At 34.8% G+C, this 18,430-nt stretch overlaps 1 protein-coding gene across 1 annotated transcript in view; it reads right to left on the minus strand.

Moving 5' to 3' along the window:
- The window catches only part of LOC114333578 (fasciclin-3), a 111,477-nt gene that overhangs the window by 64,294 nt on the left and 28,753 nt on the right, over positions 1-18,430 (minus strand). The window contains exon 6 of the mRNA XM_050643452.1: positions 8,327-8,468. Coding sequence (XP_050499409.1) covers positions 8,327-8,468 — 142 coding nt within the window. The remainder of the gene's footprint in view (positions 1-8,326; positions 8,469-18,430) is intronic.

Genomic DNA, 18,430 nt, shown 5'->3' on the forward strand with positions numbered 1-18,430 from the left:
TTGAAGGAAAATATTTTGAATATTTATAGCCGATCGTATGGGTTAGGCCAGGCAATAATAATGTTGGCAAAATTATATCACGTTTTCTTGGAGATCGGACTAAAGATTAACATAAACAAGAGGTAAATAATGACTAATATGGCGAAAATTGGGACCATTCCATAGAAATCAAATGTAGGATAGAGAAAGCAAGATCTGCATTTCAAAGAATGGCAAAATTATTCAAATGTAATGATTTGTCGATACCCATAAAAGTCAGATTACTTCGATGTTATATATTTCCTATACTGTTGTACGGAGTTGAGTCGTGGACTCTCACAGACGCCACCTGCAAGGAAATTGAGGCTTTTGAAATGTGGCTTTATCGTCGAATCCTGAAGATATCTTATACAGACCACATTACTAATGTGGGTGTTTTGTTGAGAATGCAAAAAGAAACAGAACTGTTAATTAAAATAAAAACAGTCAAAACAGAATACCTTGGTCACATCATGAGAAACAGTGAAAGATATGGACTGCTGCAACTAATCTTGCAGGGAAAAATAGAACGAAAGCGAGGACAAGGAGGCGAAGGATTTCCTGGCTGAAAAATCTACGTACGTGGTTCAACACAACCACTACAAATCTTTTCAGAGCAGCAGTGTGCAAAGTACAGATTGCCATGATGGTCGCCAACATCCGAAACGGATAGGCACTACAAGAAGAAGAATATGGCGTGAAATCGTAATATTGCTATTGATAGAAGATATATAGATCAGACTGGATCGTATAAGTACTTTTGACATAAAATTCGGTTGGGCATGGAGTAAGATAACATTCATCATCATCATTCTCTTTGCCTTATCCCTATGCTGGTTCGGCTTCCCTAATTGCATTTCTCCATACAATTCTATCTTGCGTCATATCAATATTAATCCCCTTTACCAACATGTCCTGCCTAACCGTCTCCCCCCACGTCTTCTTTGGTCTTCCTCTCCTACTCCTTCCAGGAATCTGCACTTCAGCAATTCTTCGTATTGGGTGATTAGCGTTCTTGACGTTGAACATGACCAAACCATCTCAACCTATGCTCTCTCATTTTGGCATCAATTGGTGCCACACCTAGACTTCCCCTAATATACTCATTTTTAATTTTCTCCTTTTTCGTCACTCCACTCATCCATCTAAGCATTCTCATTTCCGCCACATGCATGCGTTGTTCCTCTTTCTTTTTCACTGCCCAACATTCAGTTCCGTACATCATAGCCGGTCTTATGGCTGTTTTATAGAATTTTCACTTCAACTTCATTGGAATTTTCCTGTCACACAGCCCACCACTCGCTTCCTTCCACTTCATCCATCCAGTCCTAATTCTACTGCATGCATCTCCATCTACTTATCCATTACTCTGTAATACAGATCCCAGGTACTTAAAACTATTGCTTTTTACAATCAGTTCACCATCCAAAGATACCATGTTATTTGTAGTAACTCCATCTTTAAACGAACATTTCAAATACTCTGTATTTGTCCTACTAAGTTTTAAACCTTTTTCCTCCAGAGCTTGTCTGCACTGTTCCAGTTTTGGTTCTACATAAGTCTCTTTCACTATTTCCTACTAACACGACATCATCAGCATACATTCAGCACCATGGAATGTTACCCTGTAGTTTTGCTGTTGTCTGGTCCAAAACTACTGAGAATAAATACGGACTAAGCACCAAGGTGGTGCAATCCTACTTTCACATGAAATTTATCAGTCTCTCCCACACCTGTCCTAACACTAGTCGTTACTCCCTCATATATCCCTCACAATCTTTACATATTCACCAGGGACTCCTTTCTTATTGAGTGCCCACCAGAGAATCTCTCGAGGAACTCTATCATATGCTTTCTCAAGATCAATGAATACCATATGAGCGTTTGTTTCTTTACTCCTGTATTTTTCCATCAACTGCCTTATAATGAAAATTACATCTGTTGTTCATCTGCCCTGCATAAGGCCAAATTGATTCTCTGATATTTCGGTCTCTTTACGTATCCGTCTATCAATTACTCTTTCCCATATTTTCATGGTGTGGCTAAGCAGTTTTATAGCCCTGTAGTTTTACATTGTTGTATATCTCCCTTGTTTTTGTAGACAGATACTAGTGTACTGCTTCTCCATTCGTCTGGCATTTGTCCAACTTCCATAATTCTATTAAATAAACCTGCTAGCCACCTTGTTCCTGTCTCTCCCAATGCTCTCTGGAGTAAGATAACATTAGTGACCACAAAAAATATAGTGAATAAGATAGTAATTCGCGTAATTCAGAAGGCTGTGGAGCGCCAGATGTTTGGTGTCTTTCTGAGAGACCTAAACAAATAAAAAAGTCGAATAAAAATAACATAATTGGGCAGGAAAAGTCGCCTGATTATAGGCAACCGATGGACAGAACGTGCTGTTGAGTGGAGGCCAAGGCCAGAAGCAATAAGACACCCATCAATCAGATGGACTGACAATCTGAAGCCAGTAATTGAATGCAAGCAGCACAAGACAGAGTCTTGTGATAGAAATAGCTAAGGCAGACCTATGTCCAACAATGGACGCGTACATGGTTGATGATGATGATGATGAGGAATTTCCTTGGTGTTTATTTGTAATTAACTATCATAAGTATTCTTTATACATGTACAATCACAGCACCAACTCTTCTATATGCAAGCGAGACATGGGTCACAAATAAGAGACATGAAAGTGCCATAAATGCAGCAGAAATGAAGCATCTGAGAAAAATAGCTGGAAAGACGAAGATGGACAGGGAAAGGAACGAAAACATCAGAAACGTGCTAAGCCAGGAACTAATAGAAAAAAAAAATTGAAAAAAGAAAACTGAATTGGTTTGGACATATAACTAGGATGAACGAGAACAGACTAGTAAAGAAGGTGACAGATGCCAAAAGACAGGGGAAAAGAAGAAGGGGCAGACCTAGAAAGGGGTGGATGGAGCAAATCGAGGAAATCGGGACAAAGAGAGGGAAAACAGTGCAACAGATGAAGGAAATGGCAGGAGACCGGAAGGCGTGGAAGAAATGGGTAAAAGATGGATAGGTGATACCAAAGTCCGACGCTCTTATAGGGCATAAGGACAACGAGAAGAAGAAGAAGAAGAAGTATTCTTTATCTTCGTTTATTCGTATACCAACAACTAATTGACAGGGTCGACAGCTACACATACCTTGGTACCAACATAAACAGCCAGTGGGACCACTCAAGTGAAATAAAACAACGCATAGGAAAAGCGAGATCAGCGTTCATAATGATGAAGTCTCTTTTTAGAAGCCACGATTTACCTCTTGCTACCAAAATATCTATCATCAGATGCTATGTATTTTCTACGTTATTATACGGAGTAGAGGCCTGGACACTTGGTACCATCATAAACAGCCAGTGGGACCACTCAAGTGAAATAAAACAACGCATAGGAAAAGCGAGATCAGCGTTCATAATGATGAAGTCTCTTTTTAGAAGCCACGATTTACCTCTTGCTACCAAAATATCTATCATCAGATGCTATGTATTTTCTACGTTATTATACGGAGTAGAGGCCTGGACACTTTCCGAGGCTTCTTTGAGAAAATTCGAGGCATTCGAGATGTGGTGTTACAGGCGCATTTTGAGAATTTCGTGGGTGGATCGTGTGACTAATGTTGAGGTTCTACGTAGAATAGGCAAGGAATGCGAGATTATTAACACAATCAAAAAGCGCAAACTAGAATATCTTGGCCATGTTATGAGGAATGAACAGAGATATGGCTTGTTGCAACTCATTCTTCAAGGCAAGATATTTGGAAAGAGAGGACCTGGGAGAAGAAGAATATCTTGGCTTCAAAACCTGAGAAAGTGGTTTAATACATCGACAACCGGACTATTCAGAATAGCAGCAAGCAAAGTTAGGATAGCCATGCTGATCGCCAGCATCCGGAACGGATAGGCACCTTAAGAGGAAACAGTAGCGATCAACAGGTAGCGAAAACGCGTTCCAAGATTGCGGCTGTAATTTTGAATATTTTTTCGAGATATTTGGCACACGTATTCGTAATATAATAAAGAATGGCGGTACAGAGCCCAATTTGAAAAATATATTATTATGTGGAAATTACTCTGTAATTAAATACAATATTAAAAAAACGAGCCTGTACCGCCATTAAGAAGAACAAAAATATACACTTTCTTTAAATAAACTTTTTTATCCCATGCCTAGATTTTGTGTCATTTTGGAACTACTAATGAAATAAAAAATTTTAGTAGTTCCAAAATGACACAAAATCAAGGCATCGGATAAAAAAGTTTATTTGAAGAAAGTGTATTTTTTTGTTCTTCTTAATGGCGGTACAAGCCCGTTTTTTTAATATTGTATTTAATTACAGAGTAATTATCACATATTAATATATTTTTCAAATTGGGCTCTGTACCGCCATTCTTTATTATATTACGAATACGTGTGCCAAATATCTCGAAAAAATATTCAAAATTACGGCCGCAATCTTGGAACGCGTTTTTGCTACCTGTTGATCGCTACTGTATCACCTTAAGAAGATCTTCGTTTATCAAAGCAGTCCAAATTGTGGAGTTGCATTTATTCAATCAGTTACATAAAAAATGACTGCCACTAACCCATACTCTTCTAAAATTATATATTATGATAACACGCTTAAAATAATGAAATGAAAACCATCTTTTTTAAAAAGGTGTAGTCTACCATTATGGTAGAATTGGATGGTATAGTATGAATTGGATGGAGGTTGCTCAAGACAGAAAACAGTGGAGGCATGTTGCCGAGTCGGCTAAAACCCACGAGGGGTTGTAACGCCACGGAGTAAGTAAGTCTATCATTACAACAAAGATGTATAGCGTTCTCAGGGCCTATTTTACCACTAGGCCCGTGAGGCACCTGCCTCGGGCCCGTATTTGAATGGGGTCTGGAAATATCACCAAACAAAACATGTTTATTACAATAACAAAACAAATTTTCAAAATTCTTTCATTTTACGAACAGGCAATGATAAATGATAACCATAAGAGTTATAATTAAGTGGATAGGCGCAAACTTTCGGCTTCAATTCTCTTTAAATGCATTCATTTTTTCGAATCCTCAAAAAACTAATAAATATTTTAAAAAACTTAGACGCAGAATGAAAGATTACATTATTACCGAGGGCCGAATGTCCCTTAGAATAAATAAAAAGTTTCTTTTGAATAAGATATGTATTTAAAATTAAAAATCACAGTTCATTTTCTCTTTTTTTTACCCCTGTAACTTATTAAAATAAACATTATCGAAGATTTCAGGGACTTTCGGCCCTCGGTAGTAACGTAATCTTTCATTCTGCGTTTAAATTTTTCAAAAACACTTATTAGTTTTTTCAGGTTTCGAAAAAAAACGAATGCATTTAAATATAAAATTTTTCTAAAGCCTATACCCTTAAACGATGTTTAATTGTTTAAATATAAATTTTATTTATTGTCAATAACAATTTTATTTTCTTGTACCGGGTGTCCCAATAAGAATGGCTCTCGGCCATATCTCAGGAACCGTTTATAGTACAGCTTTGAGAAAAAAATATTTATAACAAAAGTTGCCTCGGGAAAAGTCTGGAAATTATTTTCATAATTGTAGGTCCACCGCTAGAGGGCGTAATTGAATATCAAAAATTAAAAAATCAAAATTTTACAAAATTTACCTAATGAAAAGGCACTGGAAATCCAAGCATCGTATTCTTCATAAAATTCTGCGCATATTTGATTTCACAAGTTTAAGCCTACCTTTGCAAATAAGAGGTGGGGGTGAGTGGGAACCTTCTTATGAAAAAATGGCTGTAAGTCCGGTTCTGCTAAATCGAATTTTGCATACTTGGTCTTGTTGAAAACAGCTCTTTTTCGTCAATGCAAGTGTCTTATTTTCGAAATAGCCTAATAAGTAATGTGCCAGCTAGTAGGAGTCATTTAATTATTTTCGGAAATCTTGTATTCTTTGGAGAATATTAAATACAAGTATGCATTTTTAATCCTGTATTACAAAATTAGACCAAAATATCAACATAATACCGAAAACCACATGTCAATACCTTTTTTTCTATCTCGAAATATCTTAAGAAACGTGTAAATATTAAACAACTGTTAATGTCACCGGTAAACGAAGTTAAGGAAAAGTAGTGTGCTATGGAAAAAACAAATAAACATTTTCCAGATGTAAACGTAAATAATTAATTAAAACAACAATAAGACAAACAACACTATAAAATATGACAAAGAAATAAAAGCAACTACTTAGTGACGACCTAAATGTTCAAATTGTTGCTCATCATTTTCGATGCAAGCATTTACTCTTTCAAGAGTAGATTGAACAGCAGTCTGAATTTCTGCTTTCGCAATGTATTGAATGTCGTTTCGTATTGTCTAGATTGTAGATCATGTTTTCTCGCGTAGTGTGCCTAGCGGCAAAAACAAGGTCTTTAATCCGTTCCCATAAATAAAATAAAAACAGTCTAAAACTGTTAAATCTAAAATACTTAAATATGTTGCTATTCAATCTACTATTGAAAGACTAATTGCTTGCATCGAAAATGATGTGCAACAATTTGAACATTTAGGCAGTCACTAAGACTAAGTAAGTAGTTGCTTTTATTTTTTGTTATATTTTATAGTGTTGTTTGTCTTATTATTGTTTAAATTAATTATATACGTTTACATCTGGAAAATGTTTATTTCGTTTTCCATAGCACACTACTTTTCCTTAACCTCATTTACCGGTGACAGTAACAGTTATGTTTAAAATTTACACATTTCTTAAGATATCTCGAGATACAAAAAAGGTATCGACATGCGGTTTTCGGTATTATGTTGCTAATTTGGTCTAATTTTGTAATACCGGATTAAAAATGCTTACTTGATTTCTGAAAATAATTAGATAACGCCTCCTAGCTTGCATATTACTTATTAGGCTATTTCGAAAATAAGACACATTGACGAAAAAGAGCTGTTTTCAACAAGAACAAGTATACAAAATTCGATCTAGCAGAACCGGACTTACAGCCATTTTTTCATAAGAAGGTTCCCACTCACCCCCACCTCTTATTTGCAAAGGTAGGCTTAAACTTGTGAAATCAAATATGCGCAGAATTTTATGAACACTACGATTATTGGATTTTCAGTGCCCTTTCATTAGGTAAATTTTGTAAAATTTAGATTTTTTAATTTTTGATATTCAATTACGCCCTCTAGCGGTGAACCTAAAAAATTATGAAAATAATTTCCAGGCTTTTCCCGAGGTAACTTTTGTTATAAATATTTTTTTCTCAAAGCTGTACTATAAATGGTTCCTGAGATATGGATTAGAGCCATTCTTATTGGGACACCTGGTACAACTATATTTCTATTAAATATTAATACCTACATTTAAAAAAGTTATTACAGTGAAACTTGAATAATTCGAATCTCAGGGGACAGTTAAAAAATTCTAATTATCCAAAAATTCGAATTAAAAAATAAATCTACAAAAACAAGGATTACCTACAAAAACATCTGCAAATGATAAATATCAGTAGTTGATCAGCAAAAAAACAGTAGTTGATCAATTTTATCGCTTGGAGATGTTTTTGTTCCTATTTTTGCCCGAGTTTTGTCAACCTAAAAAATGGGCTACAAAATTTGGCCAAAAATACCAATTAAAACATTTGCAAGCTATCAAAAAGACTGACTTTAGTTTTTTTTTCAAAGAGATCCGAAATTTTTAGCTGCTTTTTAGAATTTAGCTTCTCAGTAATGACAAAAGATTCTAAGATATTCAGAAAAGATAGTATAGAAAAGTTCGAATTATCCAAAATATAATTCGAATTATTCACGACTTTTTACCATTACTTATATAGGAAATGCTAGGGACCAGAATAAAAATTCGAATTATAGATTTCGAATTATGGAAGTTCGAATTAAGCAGGTTCCACTGTATTATTATTAAATTATATTTAGGGGCCCGAAAATTGTGTAGTGCCTCCGGCCTGATTTGAAGTAAAATAGCCTCTGAGCGTTCTTATTAAATTATTGCAACCCAACTCTACTTTATTGTGTTTATACAACCATACAGACATTCTTATTCTCATATAATTCTCGCTTCGATATTAAACGTAAATAAATCTTCTTCGAATCCCATACCTTTTAACCCAAATTAGGAAATTTCAATTTATTCTCAAAGTTTCGAAGTTTAAACTCGGGTGTATAATTTTAATAAAAAGTTTAAATATATATCATAATATAGGTACAGTTTTCAAGCTATCGATAAAAATTATTTTTAATAAGTTTGGAACATACCTTCAGGTTCCGGACTGGTAGAGATTTTGATTTTATAAGTTTGAGAGCCTTGGTCATTGTAAGCTGTCAAAATGTAGTCAGTTTCCGTGTCTTGTTTGTTAACACCTGCCAGTCTCAAGTTAGCCTCATATCTTCCACGTCCCTGCAAAAAATAATAAAAAGATTAATGATTAATATATATATATATATATATATATATATATATATATATATATATATATATATATATATATATATATAATCGATAACCCTTCTACCCTAAGGTGTTGGGCATAAAGTCTAAAATAAAGTCTGTTTTTATGCTTCGTACACAAACTTCCTCCAATCCTTCTTATTTCTTGCCATTTTCTTCGCTTGTTCTTTAGTGACTCCTCTTTTGTCTAGGATGGCAGCGATTTCATCGTCCCAGGTCTTCATGGGCCTGCCCCTCGGTCTTTTCAGGTTTCTTCTCGCTTCCCAAACTTGTTTTACTGGCCTTCCTTTATCCATCCTAACCATGTGGCCGTACCATCTTAACTGGGCTGCTTCGATTTTCTTCTCTATTGGTTGGACTTTAAGGCGTTCTCTTATTTCCTCATTCCGTATCCTGTCCATCCTGGTCACACCTAGTACTCTTCTTAAATACTTCATTTCCATGCTTTGCAGTTTCTTCTTTAGTCTGGTGGTGAGCGTCCAGCTTTCACATCCAAATGTTAGGATAGGTACGAAAACTGTGTTGTAGATTGTTATCTTGGCTTTTTGGGATACTTCTTTTTTCGATAGAAATGTGCTCTTAATTGCATGGTATATGCGGGCTGCGCTTGCTATTCTGTTATTTATCTCAGTATCGTGTGCACCCCTACTCTCTATTTGAACTCCCAGGTATTTGAAAGTTTCAACTTGTTCTAGGGTGTCGTTATTGATTTTAATTTTTGTACGTTTATCTGTTTTCCCACATATCATGACCTTAGTTTTACTTTCGTTAATCCTCAGATTACGTTTTTCAAGTTTATCCCTCCATATTTGGAGGTTTCTCTGTAGTGCGGCCTCATCTCTTCCAAACACAACGAGATCATCTGCAAATGCACATTCTGCTATCTGTATCATTTCGAGATTTCTATGTCCAACATATATTTTCGATGTTTCTTCTCTGGTTTCCTTCATTACATCATCTAGAACAATATTGAACAAGATGGGGCCTAGTACACCTCCTTGTCTTAAGCCATCATTAACTATAAACTCGTCCGATTCCATATTATCTGTTCTTACTCTATTTCTTGTGTTTTTGTATAGGCTCATAATAGCTTTTCTGAGTTTAGTGTCTACTTCCCTGTTCATTAGGCTTTTGTCGATTTCTATCCTTGGTGTTCTGTCAAATGCTTTTTCTAGATCTATAAAAGCTTGGTGTAGTTCTGTGCTTGTATTTCGCGTATTTTGTATTAGCTGCTTGAGTGTGAAAATATGGTCATGAATGCTTCTTCCCTTCCTGAATCCGCTTTGTGACTGTTCCAGTTTGTGGTCCACTTCTTGTAATAATTTTTTCTCTAGTACTCGTTCGTAGACTTTGGAAGGAATACTCAGGAGGGTTATACCTCTATAATTACTGCAGTCTCGTCTGTCTCCTTTTTTGAAAATGGGTAAAATAATCCCCACTTCCCAGTCTTTTGGGACCTTACTCTCATTCCATGCTTTATTGCAAACTTTTCTGAGCATTTCATTTCCATTTTCTCCCATATTTTTTAGCATTTCCGCGGATATCTTATCATAGCCAGCTGCCTTTCCTCTTTTAAGCTTACATATTATTTCTTTTATTTCATCTGTTGTTATTTCGGTTTGATTTTGGTTTTCAAGTGCATTTTCTTCGGTGTTATCTGATTTATTATTGGAGTCTTCTTGGGTCAAGAGGTTTTCAAAATATTCTCTCCATCTGTTTATGATTCTTTCGTTCTCGCAGAGAATGTGGCCATTTTCATTTTTAATTTGTTTTGGTGTTTGTTGTACCTTCTCTGCTCTTAGACTTCTCAGAGTTTTGTAAAATAATTTTTGATTAGTGTGGTAGTCTTTCTCCATTTTATTGCCAAAGTCCTCCCAGCTCTTCTTTTTCGCTTCCATAACCATGTCTTTTACTTTTGCCCTCTGCTGTTTATATTTTTGATAGCTTTCTGGGCTCTGCTTCCCTAGGTATTTCTTCCACGCTAACTTTTTTAATTTGACCTCTTCTTTTATTTCATTACTCCACCAATTTGTGCACTTCTTGTTTTTATTAATTATAGTCATTCCGCAGACTTGCTTGCCTCCATCTAGGAGTGCTTCTTTAAGTTTTTGCCAAGTTTCTTCTAAGTCATAGTTCTGGTTTAAATGCTTTTGAAGACTACTGTTTACATAGTTTTTGTATTTCTGTGCTATTTTCTTATCTGTTAGCTTATATAGCTGCGTTTGTGAGATTTTTTGGGGTTTTGTCTCTTTTTTTCAGTTTCCTTTGAGTTAGTTTTTGTTCGTTTCCTATACTTGTTCGGGACACTACCAAGTAATGGTCGCTATATATTTCTGCTCCCCTTCGCACTCTGACATCTTTAATATATTGTCTTAGAGATCTGTTCACCAATACATAATTAATGATTAATTTAAAATGAAAATATACAAATATATTTAATATATAACAGTGGCGTAGCTAGCCCCACGGGGGCCCCATATCAAAGATAGTCGCAGGGCCCTTTTCCCCCGCGACAAAAGAAGCAAAAACGCTTGTATAGAATAAAATAGAAATATGTTTTATTGTCACTGAAAATTTTACAATCTTATGGACAAAACTGACAAAAAGTCGGAAAAAAACAATAACAAATACAGTTTACTAAAATTTCATACATCGTCAATATTAGTAGATACAAAATAAAACATAATGAAATAAAACAAAACAATTGATTGCAAAATTTAAATAAATTGCAAATTACATAGGGACTAATAACTTCTGCGTATGACACCCAAATATAGATAATAGTAATAAACCTAATAAACTCTAATAAACCAAAGTCGAAAAATAAATTTGAATTGTCGAGACTCATTGTTTGGAAACAGATTCAGTTTTTTTTAATACAAGGATGAATGGACATCGAAAATGAGCTTAAACAAAGAAAAAGCACTGTGTTTATGGTACAACGGCGAGCGGCCGGCAAATACACCTCTCCAAGAAATTAACGTACCTTATAATATACTCTTAAAAATAAGTCATTTTTGAGGTCTCGAATTTCATAACACCTGTTGTACGATTTAAGTGAATTTTTAATATGTTATAGCCTTATTATTTAACAATGTCGCTGTAATAATATTGTTGCTATACAGGTAAATTTTCATTGTATACCGGGTGTAGCAATCAAACTTTGCATCAAACAAATAAAATATTTTAGCATTTATAAAATACTGAAATTAAAACCCAACTACATATAGCCTCATGTTTTTTTAACATTCTGTTTTTTGTTTGTAAGAAAAATATCAACACCCCCTTTCTCGGAAAAGAAGCGTTTATGGACATACGCTAAGAAAGCAAACTGTCATTATTTTTTCATGCAGAATTAACCCTTAAAGTTTGCCATACTTATTTAAAAACACCCTGTATTAATGAAAAATAAGACTAGTTGTTAAAGTAGGTTTGTTCCAACACAACGAGAAACCGTCCATGTAACGATCACCGTCCTGCGCAGTAAACAAAATATCCCATGGAACGCATGATATACAGACACAGAACGCATGGAACGCATTATTTTGTAGTGACGTGATTGTTACATGACTGTTCTCGTTGTGTTAAAACAAACGTAGTATTACCTAACTTTTTTATTATCCTACATAACCGAATGAATAAAACAACAGAATATTAAGAAAACATCAGGATATAGTCAGATTTTAATTTCAGTATTTTATAAATACTATAATATTCCACAAAGTGACGCGAACGTTAAGAAAAAAATCACAGTTTTTTTGGCATACAGCCGGTATATAATGACAATTTACCTGTCTACCAACAATATTACAGCGAGATTGTTCAAGAATACGGCCATAACATGTTAAAAAAATCACTTAAATCGGACAACAGGTTTAGGAAATATGAGATATTAAAAATGACCAATTTTTAAGATGGTGCGTTAATCTCTTGGAGTGTAGATATACATAAATACAAGATAGAAAAAGAATAGAATAAACGAAAATATATCCAAACAATACATACTGTTTCAAATATTCAAAAATAAAGCGAGTACAAAAATTGCAATTTGGCATACCTACATTATACAATAACTCACACACAGCCAACGGAATTGACAATGAAAGGTAGCTTGAAAACAAAAAAGCTCTGTTCTTATGGGGCGAAGAATAGAAAATGGATAAATATGATTTATATAGGCATAGATAAAGAATCCATTGCACCAAAATGTTGATATCCAAACAATATACACTGTTTCAAAGCGTTTTAATAGTGAAATAATTGTAGAATATTTAGTTCAATCTTTGTAAATGGAATTGTGTTTCGACATGCCGCACTGGGGCCCCTGAATGTCGGGGGCCCCGTATAATTGATACGGCTGATACGGCGGTAGCTACGCCCCTGATATATAACATTTCTGTGTCCAGCTTTGGAGGAACCACATGGATGGGACACTATATTCGGACATGGATGGGACACTATATATAAGAATAACAGTCTGTTATCCACATTCAACACTGTCCAACAAGTTAGTGTCCAACATCTGTAACGGATTGGCTCCATAAGAAAACGAGCTGAAAATGCGAGCATTATCATAACGAAAACTTTGTTTATTTGCATATTTTAATTCATAATTGAAAATTGCTATTATGAAAAGTTATTTAGAATTAATAATTATGTTTTAATGCGCAATTATATCATTCTAATTTAAATGTTATGAACTATAAAGGCACTTTACTCTTGATTGAAATTCATATTTTTTATATACCTCGTATAAAATTTTATATATGATGGTTGCATCATAAATCTTAGACCACGAAGAGCTTTTTATGAAGAATAACTTTTCTTCGTCAAATTTAAAATAAAAGAGTTATAAATGAAAATGTTGTGTGTGTGTGGTTGGGATATTGACTGCGAAACCTAAGGCTTCATTCGCCTAATCATATTTACCTTTGATTCTTATAACAAAAAATAAAATTTATTAACATTTTATATCAATAATATTAATGTTTTTAAACAATATCAGTATGGTAAAAAATTCTACATTCTACAATTGGCAAACTTGCAAATCACATAATATTAATGTTGGTACACAGTGTTCTAATATTATCCAGTTCCATATCCAGTTCCGAATCCAGTGGTTATATTTCTCCCGTATTGTCCAGTGTCGCTTCCAGTGATTGATTTTTTTTTGGTTTTTTTGTTTTTTTTTTGAAATATTTTTTTATTATTTTATTATTATATTTTTTATTGTGCTCATTTTGTATTGTTCCATAATTAATGAAAATGTTGTTGGTATCCATAATTTGAGAAAAATCTTCAAATATTTTTTTCCATTAGAAGGATGTAATTACAATAACAATATTATTTCATGTAGTCGGTTCGCTAAACTCAGACACAACTGGCTAGTGATTTTAGTCAATAATTTTGCCAATTTGGCAAAAAAAAAATTACTAAATAGTTAATAAGTACTAAATAATTAGTAATTTTGCCAATTTTGGCAAAATTCGCAAAAAACTAAAAAATTACCTACTAAAATCACTAGCTAGTTGTGTCGAGTTTAGCGAACCGACTATAATAACAATTTTCATTTCATAACGAATGGAACAGTCCATTTATCATTAAAGGGGAGGGCGTATACTTGTATAAACCTTTTTAAAGCGGTTAATAAATTATTGCTTTTAAAATATACTCAAATTGTATTTTTGTACATCTTATTTATTTTATATAATACCTAATTAAATTCACTATCAAATGTCATTGATATTTTATTAATACTAAATTTAAAATTTAGTTTGACATTCACGAAGTGTCAAACTCAAATAATGTAAATAACCTATGCTTTGCTTAACAAATCGAGATTCAAAAACAAGCCTACTTACCAGTGGTGTAGTGGAGCCGGAGCGGTCCGGAGCGTCGCTCCGGCACAGCTTTTGAAGGGGGAGCGGCGCTCCGGCTACGATTTTTTCAATCGAATTTTTTATATAGGACAAAAATAGATCTGAAATTGTTTTATTTAGAAAATATTGTTTTGTCCTTTACTAAGTAATTTTTACACGTTAGTTATCGTGGTTAATCAGTTAAGGCATACGCAGCTACGATTAGGTAGTTCGTAATTGTAAGCGCAAAAGTTGAGCGAGCGACTGGCAGACGGGATAGTTGATGGATAGACATCTCAGCGGTCCGCGCCCAGCACTACCGTGTCCGTGTCACCACAACCCTCCCCCCACCACGGAAGGAGGAATAGCCACAACAATATTGAAATATTGTGTCCTTCTTATCTCTCGCCTCTCCCCCTCGATTTCTCTCTAGCTCACTCGACGCTCCGATCACCCGCGCCCCGCCCGAGGAGCGGTAGCGGAGCGAGCTGGCCCTGTACACTGTAGACTGGAGCGATACACACGGCAGTGAGAGCGGCAACAGACTGAGTCGCCGGAGTCGCTTCCCCCACCACTGAAATCCACTCCGTAGCTACTGCGCATCTCCAGCCCACCCGGCCATGCTAATCCTGCTCAGTTGTAGTTGCGTCTCGTCTGCTTTGCATAGTGCACGTGCACTGTATATTAATTTAGTGTTTCTGCTCCAATTATTACGTTACGTGTCGCGGATACCTACTGGAAGAGGTGAAATAGTTTTAATAGTTGTGTTATCTTTGCCCAACGTCCAAATCTGTTGACATAAGCTACCTGTAGTATCGCTATGGATAACTCTAAACCTAAACAAAAAACTTTAACCTCATTTTTTAGTGCGTCGGTGAAACGTGAACTAAACACGTTAGGCCTACCTAAAGGAACCAAGCAAGATAAATCCAATGTTGTTTCGGTTGATGAATTAGCGATTGGAAACTCTTTAAATAAAAACGAACAAATAAGTGAACCCAGCACATCAACGAATAAGGAAAAAGAAACAAAATGGCCTGACGTTTGGACAGAAGAGATGTGGACTCGTAAGAAGGAAACTTATCCTTGGATAGATTGCAAAGAAGGTAAATTAGGCTGCAAAGTTTGTTTTGAAGTCACAACTATGGGTGCTTTTAAGAAAGAACACGTTTCTTTAAGTCATGAGTGGCGCACATTTCAAGTTAGCTGTTACGGCTCAAACCGAACTAACCAGCTCAAATCACTTAGAAAAAAAATTATAGAGCACAAACAGTCCAAAGCACATAGTACTGCTCAGGCCATTGTTGAATCCTCTCATAAAAATCCTATTACGCAATTAGTTGATTCTGCAAATACAGCTCACATGGAATCAACTAAAGCTATTTTTAGGTCAGCTTACTACATAGCTAAGAACGACCGACCATATAACGATCATTTCGGTTTATTAGAACTTCAAAAACTAAATGGAGTAGATATCGGTGTAGGCCTTCATTCAAGATACAGTGCTGTAGAAATTATTGATCATATATCAAAAGAGATGAAGTTAAGAATATTGAATAAGGTTAAGGAAGTTTCTGGGAAAATTTCTATCATTATTAATGAATCCACCAGCATAAGTTCAAAGTCAGTACTCATAATTTATTTGAAGTGTGAAATAAGTAAAGAAAAGTCCCCTAACATTTTGTTCTTAGATCTAGTTGAACTTCCTGATCAAAGGGCCGAATCTGTTTTTAACAGTACACTTAAATGCCTTGAACAATATGGGTTTGACAATGGTTATTTAAAACAGAACTTAGTTTCTTTCACAAGTGACGGGGCTAGTGTTATGTTAGGGAAACACTCAGGAGTGGCAAAGAGGTTTTCAACTTTGTACCCTGATATAATCGTTTGGCACTGTTTAAATCACAGATTGGAATTGGCTATTGGGGACGCAGTCAGCGAAGTGGCCGGAGTGAATCATTTCCAGATATTTATGGACAAACTGTACTCGCTGTACAGCGCCTCTCCAAAAAACAAGCGTGAGTTAAAAGACTGTGCACAAGAACTTGACATTCAGATGAACAAAATCGGAAGAGTGTTGAGCACAAGATGGGTAGCCAGTAGCTTTCGTACCGTTTCGGCTGTGTGGTTTGGCTTTCAAGCTTTGGCAAACCATTTCTCTAAAGCCATAAACGATCCTGACAGAACATCGACTGAAAAAAGCAAATATAGTGCACTCCACCATACCTGCATTCCACCAAGTTTTGGTCAAACTCAAGTAGAGCAACTGTGCAAGAGATTTAAATTGAACGTCAACAAAGCTGTCTCTGCCTACAGAGACTATTTGGACAACAGCCGACAAGTGCCTGATGGATTGGAAGAACTGTTAAACTGCACTAAAATAATACCTTGCAGCTCAGCTGATTGTGAACGGGGTTTCAGTTGTATGAACAATATGGTTACACCATCAAGAAACGCTTTGACTGTTGCTCATGTATCATCATTGATGTTCATAAAAATCCAAGGTCCACCTCTCCAAGAATGGCAGCCTGAGACGTACGTCACTAAATGGCTGAGGAGCCACCGGTCTGCAGACGATTCCAGGACAAGAGTTGCAGAAAACCCAAAAAAGAACGCAAAGAAGGATGCATTTTGGCACTTACTTTGAGTATGTATGTTATAATTAATCTGATGTATTTATTATATGTATTTTGTTAAATACACAAGTTATTTGTACTGTATGTAGTTTTTTCAAATAATTCTTAATTTTTTTGGCACAGATTATAATGTTTGTGTGTGTTAAATAATAAAAAATATATATACTAATGTAACTTGTGGGTGTATTTTTTCACAATAATAAATTAATACTACTGAAAATGAAAACTTAGTCATTTACAATATTTGCCTAACTTACACCAGTGTTTTTTTAATTTTTGTCAGCAAGGCTTCCAACTTAAATTATAGAGTTTTTAAGGTAGATTATTATGGTTTGATACCTTAAAAACAGTTTTTAAGGTATCAAACTGTAATAATCTACCTTAAGAAAGTCTTACCATATTTTAAAGTTAAAATTATTCTTTGGAGGAGAATGTGTAGGAGGCCCTACTGTAACTACTATCACTCTAAAAGATCATTAATTAGTTTAATTATTAAACTTTTCAAAACATTTGCCAAAGGGCCTTAAAACTCACGATTTGGGTAGTAGGTTAATTTTCAAAAATTTTCCGGTAGAGGTATAGCTCCGGCACAGATAATTTTACCACTACAGCACTGCTACTTACTATCAACGATTTCAGCTGAGGTGTAGCGTGTCGGAAGAAAATAAATGGATTGTGACGTCACATTTTAGACTTTGAGGGCGATTATCTCGAAGACTGTTAGATATATCGAAATGTCGTTTTCAGATTTGGATTTAGAAGAAAAAACTACATAAGAATCCATCGATAAATCTGATCTGAGTATTGCAGGAGCGGCAACGCAATAACACACACACTTTTGCGAATTTATAAACGAAAAGTTTTGTTGAAAATGGGTTTGCTTTTTGAGAAAATTGTGACAACTACAAGAACAAAACATAGATTTACATATTAGGTCAGCATCAAATTTCCATAAATGTGTATGTACATAACTTCGTTAACTATTAATATCAAAAACGATTATTATATCTACAGCTGTTAAATACAGTTTAATTTTAAAATAAAATAGATGCATCTGACGGTTTGAAATTTAAATCAAATTGAACTCGTTGATATAACTAATAAACATGTTCGTACCGCTTCAGTTAGCAAGTGTTTTTCAAAATTATTGTTTATAAATTCAATATTACTGTTTACTTTTGTAAAAATGCTCAAAATTTGTAACATATTAAATTTTAAGTTATTAGTTATATAGTTTTATTGTTTAGTTGAATTGGATGGATGGGACTAAACTGAAAAGATCTTGAGTAATTATTGTTAATTTGTATTGGGCACAGTTACTTTTAGTTAAATTGCATGGAATACATACTTCAAAAGGAGTGAGATAGTTTGTATATTTTGTAGATGTTTGAAGAACTATGAACCTCTCCACTTTGTG

This window comes from Diabrotica virgifera, chromosome 2, assembly GCF_917563875.1.
Source record: "Diabrotica virgifera virgifera chromosome 2, PGI_DIABVI_V3a".
NCBI lineage: Eukaryota > Metazoa > Arthropoda > Insecta > Coleoptera > Chrysomelidae > Diabrotica > Diabrotica virgifera.